Source organism: Meriones unguiculatus, chromosome 6 (genome assembly GCF_030254825.1).
Source record: "Meriones unguiculatus strain TT.TT164.6M chromosome 6, Bangor_MerUng_6.1, whole genome shotgun sequence".
Lineage (NCBI taxonomy): Eukaryota > Metazoa > Chordata > Mammalia > Rodentia > Muridae > Meriones > Meriones unguiculatus.
In genome coordinates, this window is record NC_083354.1 from 30,035,097 (window position 1) to 30,048,501 (window position 13,405).

General features: G+C 42.6%; 1 protein-coding gene across 2 annotated transcripts in view; it reads right to left on the minus strand.

The window, feature by feature from the left end:
• Positions 1 to 13,405, minus strand: part of Lars2 (leucyl-tRNA synthetase 2, mitochondrial) — a 104,744-nt gene that overhangs the window by 25,196 nt on the left and 66,143 nt on the right. For both annotated transcript variants that reach the window (XM_060384995.1, XM_021646552.2), the window contains exons 10-11: positions 6,585 to 6,689; positions 2,290 to 2,405 (exon numbers count right to left, since the gene is read on the minus strand). In XM_060384995.1, the coding sequence (XP_060240978.1) occupies positions 2,290 to 2,405; positions 6,585 to 6,689 (221 nt within the window). The remainder of the gene's footprint in view (positions 1 to 2,289; positions 2,406 to 6,584; positions 6,690 to 13,405) is intronic.

Here is a 13,405-nt window from a genome sequence, read left to right on the forward strand (position 1 = left end):
GGCACCTGGGGTCAGTCCTCGTATGCCAGGCCTCAGAGACACGAAGATAAGTGTAATCTGCTCATGCTCTCAAGGAGCTCACATGCACAAGATGTCATAAAGAGAGTTCAGCTGTTTAGCAAAGAAACTCCTCTTACTACCAGCATGAAGAGTTTTTTGCAAGCAGGTGGCTGTGGCTCAGGAGAGAGGTTCTGCTGTCTGTGCTCCTGACATTATATAGTTACAATACGAAAATAACGAGCTCTCTTCCAAGTCCATCTTCTCATGCACCACTGTGCATGCTCAAGAAGCTCATGAAGCCTTGCACAAGCCTTCTCCAACTCCTTCCTGACAGCATTTGGCTGAGCATTCAGCAAGGAGCTAGCAGTTGACTCAATGGCTACCTGAAGCTATCTGAAAGCAAAGAGGATAAACAAGACTTGAAGTCCCATGCAGAGGGATGGGCATCTTCTAGGCCCCAGAGAAACAGCCTAGTTTTGGCCATGGAACCCCCTTCCTCACTTCCCAGAGCTGGGAGATACCCATGGTTAGCTCTCCCTTGGAGATACCCATGGTTAGCTCTGCCCTACCCCCAGTAGGCCTGCACAAATGAAGGCCAAGAAAAAAAGGGTCTTAATATCTTAGAACACGGTTTATGTTTGGAAACACAAACATGAAGTCAGGAACTATTTCTCTTTTTAAAGGGGGAGGGGGAGCCTGGTCATTATTCTCTTGTAGATAGAAAAATAGATAGATGATTGGTAAACAGATAGATACATAGATGACAGATAGGTAGATAGATAAATAGATAAAGACATAGATACAGACAGATAGAAAGAAAGACAGAAAGACAGGATACCTGTTGTAAACATGTTCTTTGTTTTGATCCCAGGTGTAGGATATGGGACTAATTCAGATTGTCCACATCAGCAAACTATTTGCCTCATGTGGACTCTGAGAGGGGCCCTTTGTCAGCTGCAGATAGTTTAATCCTGAGGACTATGAGAGGGCACAAAGGCCAGAGCACAGAGAGAGAGGGGAACTCTGAGAAGGAAGAAGGCTGCTGATGCTCCCCTCTTCTGTTCTGGTTGCTGTTGATGTAGTGTGATGAGAAGCTGGAGATATTCTGAAAGATTGTACTTGTCCCAAGGAACCTGAGGACCCTAAACAGCAGGAAGTAGCCTAAGAGAACTACAGCCCCTCTTCCCACTAACCCCCTTTCTCTCCTACCTGTTATTGGGGTTTTGGAAGGGACTGGCGTGGAGAAGGGAGGAAGAGGTATGAGAATCAAAATAAAAGTTTTTAAAAGGGCGCACATATACCCTTATAGCCGAGTGGTCCCAAGCCTGAAACATCTGGGTCTTCAGGTAGCATAGAACCAGACAGAACCAGAATGGGGGTGGGGGGTGGCAACCAGTAGGTGATTTTCCATGATTCATAACTGGACACGTGTGGGCCTGACATGCTGAGCCAACAGTTCCCAGATTAGGGCTTATGTTCAAATCTCCTGGGGAACTTAACTATTCCTGATGTCTACTAATCATGCCTTCACTATCATCCATCACTAGGCTGAAATATCTGGAGTAAGACGCAACCTTCTGATTGTTCTTTTATTTGTTTTGTCTCTTGAGACAGAGTCTCACATAGCCCAGGCTGGACTCAAACTCTATGTAACCCAGAAAAGACTTGACCTCCTGGCCTTCCTGTCACACTTCCCAAATGTTAGGATTATAGCTGTGCATCACCACACATCTTGTTCAAACACCAATATTTGAAAACACTTTCCTGGTGTTTATACCATGTTGTCAAGTTTACAAATGAACACTGTAAGCCAATGCCCTCAAGTTTTAATGTATATAGAAATCTCTCAAGGATCTCGTGTGACTAAGGTAGGGTTGGGAGTCCACACTCCTAACAGTGATGCCAGGGCCATTGATCTAGGGACCAGACTCTAGGCCAGTGAAGCTCAACAGTGGTCCCTGGACCAGCACCAGCACCAGGACCACCAACAGTACTCGTGCCAGTACCAGCACCACCAGCACCAGCACCAACACCACCAACAGCAACACCAGGCAAATTTGCTGGGAATGGAGACTCTTGAGAAGAGTCATATCTCTGGATATGGATTGCTAGCCAGTGTTTCAACAGGGCTAGCATGATTCTGGTGCTCAAGTTTAAGACTAACAGCTTTAAGCCACTTCCCACTTTAGCCTCCCACCCCTAAACAGCCTCTTCCACCACACTTGCTGGCTCATGTAGCTCGTCTTTGCTACTTTGTAGGTTCTTCTTTTCCCCCACCCTTTATCCAACCTCAGCAGATCCACTCAGTCTCTCTGTGCCATCTGGTGAAGTTTCAATGACTTCAGAGTAGGGCAGGCCCAGGGCTTGGGCTAGCTTGGTGTCCTCTGAGCTGGTACTGGGGATTCCTGTTCAGAGGGGAAAACCAAAAAACATTATCTCTTCTTAAGTGCTGAAAGCACAACATCATGCAACACAGATAGGCGGTGTGAGCTTCCTAGAAGAGGTAGTCCCTTTAGTTCAAAAGCCACGTCAAACTCATTGGATAATGGGACACAGCCTTAGAGAAATGATGCCCTAACACAACTGTTCATATTGTTGGAATTGTTTCCTTTAGGTCCTTTTCTCTGGTTCTTTTTCTTAAAAACATAGTTGTAACCCTAAGATCTTTCATCTATGCCATGGAAAGTGTATATTACAGGTTTGAGGAGAGCCTCTTGAATCCCCCCAGTGGCTCCTGCTTGCAAGTAGTGCTGTCTGCTTCAGCATTTTAATACCCTAGGAAGATCCCCCAAGTCTGGACACCGAGAGCTGGTGCTGGAGACTGCGCTGTGTCCCCGAGAACACCACAACATTCTTAACAGATACTTATTCTTCAGCTCACACATATCCTTGAGGAAATGAGGTGGGCACAAGAAAGCCACTCACCCAGAGGGTGAGGGAGACCTGTGTCCCGGCTTTAGCTGTGCACGGAAGTGGCACTGGAGGCTGGTTCTTTAGGACAGGGTTTTGAATGCGGTACTGCTGACGTAACGGGCTGTTCTGAGCATGGGAGCTCAGGGAGCAGCCTACCTATTCTGGCCCCTTTCCAGACCACTTCCTCAGCGGGGACAAACTAAATACCTCCCAAATTTGCCAAATACCTCCTGGTGCTGACACCTCTTTCATGGAAAGCGCTGCATGAGTGTGGCTAAGCCAGCTCTTCTGCAAAACAGTTCCAGAGGGTTGGCTTAAGGTGCAGAGGACATGTCTGAAGATTCTATAGTGTGGTGCAAAGCTCTGTGTATCCAACTGAATTGTGACAGAAAACAAAGTGAAGCGAATGGAAGTCAGCGAATGGACTGGGAGGCAAGGATGCCTGCTACCAGTGCCGACAAGTGTTTACAGTCACAGCGCTCACCGGGTTTCTCACGTCCGGCTCAGGGCGACTTAGCGACACTCCAAAAGAGACACTGTGACTGACTCCACTCAGCCCACACACAGCAAACATGGCTCTGGCAGGCCTTGCCCTTCTCTCCCATCCCCTCTGCATTCCTAAAACTTCACCACGGTCTGTTCCCTTATTTGGCCACTTCCTCCTCCTGATGCTGACTACTAAAGTCCAGCTATCACAGCAGTGAAGCCCCCTTTGGCTTAACATGCCAATTAACACACCCAATTAAGATTAAACACCTCATCCTAACACAGGGTTTCCCCTTTACCTCCCTTGTTCCTTTCCCCCTCTCCCTCATTCTCTACCTCCTGCCCTTTGTCACTCTGAGGTAAATAAATCTCCTTTGTGTGAGAACTTCTGGGGTGTCCTGAGCCAATATTGGTTCCTTTCAGTGACCACCACATTTATCTGGACACATTAAGAGTAGTGGAAAAATGTGACATAATCTAACTGTGCAGGTAGGATAGTGAAAATTCTTCTTTATTTCTTATTTGTTTTTGCTTCTATCCTTAGAAGGCAAGAAATAGTACTTTAACTCCTTCAGAACCTTAATATTGTGTCAGTGAGTTAGCCCTAAATATCAAACACCCTCTGCCTGCCCCAAATGGTCAAATCAAGATTTTCTTCACTGTTTACTCTGGCTGCTGCTTAAAACATCTTACTAATTATAAACTGCATGGTGGTAATGCTCTGAAGTGACCTGAGTGTTCAGTGCCAGCTTTCTGCTTTGACAACTCTTCATCAAAACTGACCTGAGGTCATTTTAATACAAAATGTTATTGCAGCAGCATAGAAAGTATGGTTGCCACAAAGGCCTACTGCTCTGCAGTGTGGCTGGGCCCTCCCACAGGAAGGCAGGTAAGGGAGGTGAGTCTACATGTCCTGAAGGCAAATTTTGGACAGGGTTGTCAGGAGGTACTTATCCTAGTTTCCTATACCAGGATAAAGATGAGGATTACTCACGAATAAGCAATAATAAATGGCTGCTGAAGACAACTGATTTGCCTCTCATGATGACTCTGTATCCTGCTCCATGACCCTTTCTTGAGTGGCTCCTATTAGCCTCCACACAATGCCAAATCCTAGCCCGCATGGATCACACGTGCTTGGAGCTCTGCACTTGCCGGTAATTTTATGAATTTCATTTGGTTTGGTTAGGTTTTGTAAGATAGAAACTTAATATATAGACTAGGCTGGCCTGAAACTAAAGATCTTCCTGCCTCAGGCTCCTCAAAACTGAGACAAGAGGCCTGAATCACTAAGCTTGGCTTGGATTGTGAAATCAGAGTTTTAGTCTGTGTTGTATAATCCCCATATCATGTGTCCCAGTGTTCGAAACTAACTCTTGATTCATGCGCCTGAGCTTTTTACATTCTCAGTAGCAAGCAGGAAGGCTTGATATACCTAATATTATGCTTTCCTTAAAGAAATTTAAAATTATTTATTATCCTGTGTGTGTGTGTGTGTGTGTGTGTGTGTGTGTGTCTGCAGGCACAGGTGGAGGATTGGAAGACAACTTTCCGAATCAGCTTCTAGAAATGCTAATCAGGTTGGCAGGCTTGAGTAGCAAGCACTTTTACACACTGACCTGCCTCAACCATCCCCCCCAACATGCTTTCAAATGTTTTTTGTTTTGGTTGTTATTGTTGCTTGAATACTTCCTTTTGTTTTCTTTTCTTTTTCTTTTTTCCTTTTTAAAGATTTGTGTATTATTTTCTTTTTTAGATCTACATACATTTTTCTAATTTAATTTTTATTTATTTATTTTTAAACAGACCCTTTCCTTTTTTTTTTTAAGATTTATTTATTTATTATGTATGCAATGTGTGTTTGCATGTACACCTGCAAACCAGAAGAGGGCACCAGATTTCATTTGGTTGTGAGCCATCATGTGGTTGCTGGGAACTGAACTCATGACCTCTGGAAGAGCAGCCAATGCTCTTAACCTCTGAGCCATCTCTCCAGCACCCTTCTTTTATTTTATTAATTACAGTTTATTCACTTTGTATTCCAGCTGTAGCCCCCTCCCCCATCCCTTTCCAATCCCACCCTCCCTCCCTCTTCTTCTCCTATGGCCCTCCCCCAGTCCAATGATAGGGGAGGTCCTCCTCCCCTTCCATCTGATCCTAGTCTATCAGGTCTCATCAGGAGTGGCTTCTTTGTCTTCCTCTGCGGACTGGTAAGGCTGTTCCTCCTTCAGGTGGAGGTGATCCAAGAGCCAGCCCATGAGTTCATGTCAGAGATGGTCCCTGGTCCTATTACTGGAGAACCCTTTTGCATACTAAGCTGCCTTGGGCTACTTCTGTGCAGGGATTCTAAGTTATCTTCTTGTATGGTCCTTGTTTGGAGTATCTGTCTCAAAAAAGACCCCTGTGCCCAGATATTTTGGTTCTGTTGCTCCTTTTGTGGAGCTCCTGTCTCCTGCAGGTCTTTTTATCTCCCCCCTCTTTCATAAGATTCCCTGTACTCTGTCCAAAGTTTGGCTATGAGTCTCAGCATATGTTCTGATACCCTGCTGGGTGAAGTCTTTCAGAGGCTGTCTGTTTTCCTTTTATTTTTTAAAGATGTGACTTTACTATGTTTTCTAGGCTGACTGGAGAGGTGGCAGCAGTAAAAAAATAAAAAATAAATAAGTAAACAGTTTTTTTATAGAGGGCCTGGGTTTAGTTCCCAACACCCACATGATAGCTCACAAACATTTGTAGCTCCAGTTCTGGGAGATCTGATTACTTCTTCTGACCTCCACAGGTACAAGGCACACACATACATGCAGGCAAAACACTCATACACAAAAATATTCATTAAAAAATTTAAACTTGTGATCTTCCCACCTCAGGCTCCTGAATGCTAGGAATTCAGGTGTGTCTACTGTGCTCTTGAATATGAAGTTCTTAACTAAATCATGATACATGGAAGGGGAAGTCTGGGGGTTTGGCTCAGGGTAGAATGCTTTGCTAGAAATGTGTGGAACACTAGATTTGATCCTCAGCTTCAAAGAGAAGAAGAAAAAAAGGGGGCACAAATTTTCACTAAAGGCAATATCTATCACAGAAATCAATAGTAAACTCCTCCGAGTGACAGCAAGAAGTGTGAGCCCTTTGCCCCTAACCCTGCATAATTTATTAGCGTGGATGACATCTAGACAGCCACATACCTATTTTTGAATCCAGAGAGCCTTCCAAGTCAGACTCAGCCGTGATGACGAGGGGAACCTCCTGCAGGGTGAGCATGTTCACAGCTATCACTGGTGTGAGGCAATCTGAAAACAAGAGCAGATCCGTCAGCCAGACACATCCAAGAACAGACAGGCAAGAAAAAGCAGGGTAACATCTTCCATGCTGTGTGCTAATTGCTAAAGAACTGGGCCTTTGAAGGGCATTAGCAGATAATTTACACCAGTGAAAATCAAAGATTAAAAGGAGAAAAGTTTTGTTCACATGCATACACAAGCAAAGAAGTGAGAGGGGTGTTTCCCCAAGTTTCAGATAAAAAGCCATCTCATCACCACCTTTCATGTTCAAAAATATCTCCAGCAGTGAGAATAATAAAACACACAAAACCTTCCTATAGTGAAAAGAGGAGACATGAATTTCTAAAGCAAACAGATGATGACGTGGCTAGCAAGCAGAAAACAGCAGAGCAGAAAGGAAGAGATTTTCTGACATCCAAAGATAGAACAGTTCCTTCCCCTTTCCTTAGGAGATACTGGGTGTGTGTGTGTTCTTCCAGTATCAGGTCTAATAGAAAGAGGGACAGGTGTAGGGCCCAGGAAACAGGGACCCAACAAAGAAAAGCCACAAGAACATTCAACAAAGAAAAGCCACAAGAACATTCGAGGAAGAAGTAAGAGGGAACATTAAATATGCAGCTGAGGCCAGGAGGATCAGGCCAAGTCAGATATGAACCAAAGAGCGTCTGGAGTATCTTTAGGAAAATGAGGAAACTGACAAGATTGCTTAAAGGCTGGAATTTGGAGAAAACTGTATCAAGAGTTTTAAAGAGCTATAAAGAGTATGGGAAAATTCTGCCAGAAATTCAAAGAACACAAAGCAAATGAGAGAAACAGAGAGACACACACAGAGAAAGAGTCTGAATTTTAGAAAAAAATTAAAAGTTACATGAGAGCTGGGCAGTGGTGGCACACGCCTTGAATCCCAGCGCTCGGGAGGCAGAGGTAGGTGGATCTCTTGAGATTTTGAGGCCAGCCTGGTCTACAGAGTGAGTTCCAAGACAGCCAGGGCTGTTATGCAGAGAAACCCTGCCTTGAAAAAAAGAAAAAGTTACCTTCTCATTACATAATAATGAGAAGGTAAAGCTAGGCCTGGTGGTGAATGTCCATAATCCCAGCAATCTGAAGGCTGGAACAGGATTGTGAATTTGAGGGTATCCTGGGCTATATAGTGACTTCTAGATTAGCCTGGGCTACACAGCAAGAGCCTGCTTGAAAAAAATAAGCAAATAATCAAATAAACATTACAGTGTAATCACAGTATACACAACCCAGTTATGTATACTTATGACGCAAATGACTTTCAATTTACCCAATAACTGTATTATCGTGAATGATGTTCACTACAGGATAGAAGCAGGGAAAGGGTCATACATGTAGACATCATCAATGAATATGTGGACCAGAAGTATAAATACCCAAATTCCAGAGGAAATAAAGAGGTACAAGAACAGTGCTCTAGTTTACCTGTGCTTACATCACCATTAATAAGAGCCATCACTGGCTGGCCTTTGTAATCTGCACTTACAAACACTTGTTTCAAACTTTCATATAGTTATCTAGAACAGATTCTATAAGCCCTCAAATTAAAATCAGCCCAAGAATTAGGATTTACATTTCAAAGGGGTAAAGGCAGGGCCTAGGAGGAAGGCAGACATTTAGCTTAAGGCCCAGCAGCACTCTGGACTCAGCTGTTAAACCCCTGTTGAGTCTACATCTCCAAGCAGGCATCTGTGTTTCTGACTCCACGCTGCCTTTCTCAATGAGGAAATATGTGTTTGCAAATTCTGCGGTTATGGGTGGCATTACTAGTAAAGGGGAGGTAAGGGGGCAGAATAAGAGCAAAGTCATCAGGAGATAGCTAATGTGGAGAACAGAGAGACAGCGGTGCAGACACAGGCTTGTCAGAAAAAGAGCATTGGGGGTCAGCTACCAGCTGGCCATTCCATCCGCCTCCTCCAATGACTCAGCCACAGAACATGTCCTTGGCTACACAGTAAACAACAACACTGTCCCACCTCCTTTGCAGCTATGGCCATGAGCTATAAGCAGAAGCAACTTCCAAGTCAGGCCCTTACAGGAAAAGGCCATAACAGCCTTTGTGGCATAGTGAGTCCTAGGCCAGCCAGCACTATGTAACCTACCTAAAAGAGAGCCTACCTAAAAGCAGAAAAAGGCAGGCCTTTCTCCCCAAGAACTGCTCCTCTTTAATGGAGACAGCCAACACATAGGGCAGCTTGAAAAACTCTAGGGGAACAGATCAGGGACACAAGACAGAATACTGGCTCCTACGCCTCACATCATAGGCTTCTCAAAACCAATCAGCTTATAAAGGCAAGAAAGGAACACCTGTTTATCCAGACTGTGTCATGCTACCAAGTAACAAACACCTAAAAAATTACAAGAGGCTACACAGGAGGCCACTGTTGGCTACAGTTACACTGCTAGTATTCTTTCACCTAGTTACAGGATAGTTGATCCCATTGTGAACCCCAAAATTGTGAACTGAAACCCCCCTCTTTTTTGGTTTGGTGTAGTTGAGCCCTATCACATACTTTTAATCCTAGAACTTTTCATTGTAAACCGGTTCTAGCACGTACCTTTAATCCAAGCGCTTTCTGTACACAGAATTTAATAAAGTGAATCCAAGGTCAGCTGACAGGGATTAAAGAGTAGGAGGGACTTTGAGTTGATGGCATTTAAGACAGCGTGGAGAAGTAGAAAAGAGCTTTTAGCTTAAGCTCTGGCTTTGGCTTAGGCTTCAGCTCCTCAGCTCCCAGGCTTTTGGGGCTTTGAGATAGCAAGCTTTTGGCCTTGGGTGTTTTTTCTGGCTTTTTCCTCCTAGGCTGACAGTTGAGCTAGTGAGACTTTGGGTTTTTTCCATCTTGACCTGAGCTGAGAAGGAAGGTCAGCTGGGTGCTTTCTCTGCCTCTCTAAGCTAGCAGGTTTTCACCCCAGCATCTGGCTCCGGAGTCTTTCTTGGTAAAAGAGAACAGTTGGGATTTTCATTTTTGTCTTTAACAACAACACTTTTCATATACTATAAGTATGTTAATTGTGTGTGTGTAGATGGAGATGGAACTCAGGATTCTACCACTAAACTTCAACGTGTCTTATCACTTAGACTATCTTCTTTTAAAATCTATTTCTAGGGAGCTAGAGAAATGGCTCAGTAGTTCACAGTTGCTGCTCTTCTACAGGAACTGAGCTCAGTTCCAGTATGCCGCAATGCAGCTCATATAAGGCCTGTGACTGGACCTCCACAGATCTAACACCCCTTCTTACCTCTGAAGGAACCCCCCCACCCCCGCCAACAGCACACACAGAGACACACACACTTTAAAAAAATCAGTTATTAAAAGGATAAAATCAATCTTAAACGTTTTTCATTTCACACTGGTAAATTAGAAAAAACTTTAGGGGTACTACCTGCTGGTGAGGCTGTAGGAAGACTCACTGCCACTGGCTACGGCACCGTGAAATGATAAATCCCCCAGAAGCCAAGAAAAGCAACATAGGACGGAGCTAGAAAAACCATTATAGCTTTGGGGAGAATAATTCCATTCTTGGGCATGTCTCCTCAGAAAAATTTTATGAAAGCAAAAGCCTTATGGACATAAATGTTCACAAGAGCTGTCTTCTTTAAACACACACTTACTTTTCCTACTTTTTCTTCTGGTTGGGGGTCAGACCCAGGGCCTTGTAGACGTTGGGCACTACCTATCTAGAAACCTGCCACTGAGCTACATTCTAGTCCTACAGCAGCAGCACCATTACACACACAGTTGCTGGACGTCATGATACGCATCTGGGACATCAGCACTGGGAGGCTAAAGGATCAGCATGCCAAGTCTGAGGCCAGTCTTGGGTTACACAGACTGACCTCATCTCCAAAAGAGGAGAAAGGTGCTGCAGGTTATTTGATCCCATTGTGAACCCCGAGATTGTGAACTGTAAAAACCTCTTTCTTGTTTGGTGTGGCTAGTCCTAGCACACATCTTTAATCCAAAAGCTCTTGGTAAACAGGATTAAATAAAGTTAACCTTACATCAAGAGGGTGCAAGTAATCAGCTGACAGGGAGTAAACAGAAAGGAGTGACTTTGGGTTGAAGGGTATTAAAGACAGCATGGAGAAGAAAAAAGGGCTTTTGACTTTTGGCTTTTTCCTGAACTGAGTAGAAAGGCTTTTCCTCTTGGGCTGTCAACGGAGTAGTAAGGTCAGCTAGGTGCTTTCTCTGTCTCTCTGAGCTAGTAGGTTCTCACCTCAGCATCTGTCTCCTGAGTCATTATTGGTAAAATCCAACAATTGGGATTTTGTTTCTAAAACAACATTGTGGCACTCCAACTTGTGGCAAGACCCAATGGACAGACAGATCATTCCAGCTGTGGACAAAATGAAAACTATCAGATTCAGTAAGTCATCTGGGAAGTCCTCAGGAGAGAGTTAAGGCTGGGAAGTATTATAATTGAAGACCTTAGGACCCTGTATAGTGCTACTCCAAATGGCTTGAAAATAGAAGAAGTAAAGGAAAAGCTAAATGACTTAACTGAAATGGTCTCAATACAAATTATGATTATCATTTGGGTATTTTATATATTATCCTTAATAGGCATAGTGGCTTTCTGTACCTGGCTCCTGGAAAAAAAAATACAGGAAAAAGAAAAACACAAAAGGTGGAGTGATAAGATACAAGGAAGAAAATTAGAGAGAAATACATAAAAGTGAGAAAAATATTCAAACACAGGCAGAGAAATTTAGAAAAGCCTTAGAAAGACTTTTACAAATGAGAATAAGAAAAATACTGAGACACAGATGAAGGAATTTATACAAGTCTTAGAAAGACCTATAAATGAGAATAAGAAGAATTCTTAAACAGAAAGAGGAAGCCTACCATGGAACTGCATAATGAACTGGAAGGCAGCGACCTAAATTGTTAGAAAACCAGCCTTAATACATCCAGTTCCTATACAAGACCTACCAGGAGATTTAAGGAAGCAGTCATTTCCTATGGCATGAATTCATACTATGTGAAGCACACAGATTCTTAATTCATGAGCAACTCAGAATAGACTTATCCCCAAGATTGGAAAGCAATATTAGAAGCTGGTCCTCAGTTACAATGGTGAACATGGTAGAAAGAAGAAGCCAGGGCCAGAGAACAATGAAATCAGGCAAGAGGTATTAATATTTCCCAAGATCAGTTGCTGGGTGAAGGTCAATATGCTGATTTACAAATGCAGCTTGAATGTGATGAACTCACTTTGGCACTATGTCATTTAGCAGCTTTAAATGCTTGGGATAAGGTTGAAGAATCAGGAAAAAGGTCTGAGTCATTTACTAAAATTTTACAAGGCCCAAAAAAAGCCTTTGCAAAGATTGACTTCAGCTCTAAATAGAATAATATCAGATTCAGAAGTCAGAAAAGTACTGATTGAATCTCTGGCTTTTGAAAATGATAATTCAGAAGGTGTGGCAAAGGCTGGTATTGAACAAATGAATAGAGATCAACAAGGAATAGGCAGCGTAACTCTTTGTCACCCAGGAAACATTTGAGAGGGTCCCACAGACCCCCAAATCAAACTTGGGTCAATCGTTTTTTGTTATTGTATGAAAAACTCATCCACAGAGCAAGTGAAAGATTTAACGCTTGTTAAAAAACAATAAAAGGCAGAACAGCTTCAACAGATAAAACGAAAAATTCAGGAGACACCAGAAAACAAGTATTTTGGTAAATTTCTATAAATGATCAGAGATCTATGCTGAAAATACAAATAAATGTCACTGGAACTGAAAGTGTAGTTGACACAAGGAGCAGAAGCAACAATGATTTCACCAAAATCGTGGCGTCCTGATTATCCTCTTCAGGAGGTAAATATTCAGCTTTTATGGAAAACACAGGTTAACATTCCTCCAACCTCAGAACCAAACCATAAAATAAAGAATGCTTCTGAGAAAAATATTAAAAGGTATTATCAAAAACAGTCACAGACTGTCCAGGTTGTCCATAAGCAGGACACAAGTGCTGGTCTTTCAAAGGTACCAACTGCCCTACCTTTAAAATGGTTAACTAAGCATAAAAAAACAAAAGTAAAAAAATAATTTATAGAGTGATAATTGACCAAAGGCACACTTGCCTTACTGGCATGAAATGAAAACTGGGCTTTCTTAAACCACATATCTAATTCCATGTTAGAATGCTAGACTGTAGGTCACCACACGGCCCATCCATCTTGGACATCAGCTTTTGAATTTTCTTCTTAAACAAAAAGGATATTTTTGTTGTTTGGTATTAAAACACAGTTAGCAGACCTAAAATATTTTAAGAAAATTCAAAGGGTTACTACAGTTCAAAATTGTTTTCTGAATCTCTAAGAGTTGGAATACTTTGAAGCTAAGATACAATATTTGAGCAGGGTGGTGGTAGCTCACACCTTTAATCTCAGCAGTGACAGGAAGATCTCTATAAATTAGTTGTTTTCTAAATTCTAGAGTGTCAATGAACAGGGTAGTGGTGGTTCACACCTTTATCCCACCACTAGAGAGGCACATAAGAATTACAATGATTTAAATTTAAAATCCATTTGCAAAAGGCAGGCTGGAATTCAAAATGAATGTCCCTTATGACCTAAATGTAAATACACTTAAAGTTATATTTAGTTTCCAAATTTCAAAAAGATTTTTTAAAAATTTCAATTGAAAGATAATACTTTTTCTATTGCCAAAAAAATATTTGCCTTAGGAAACA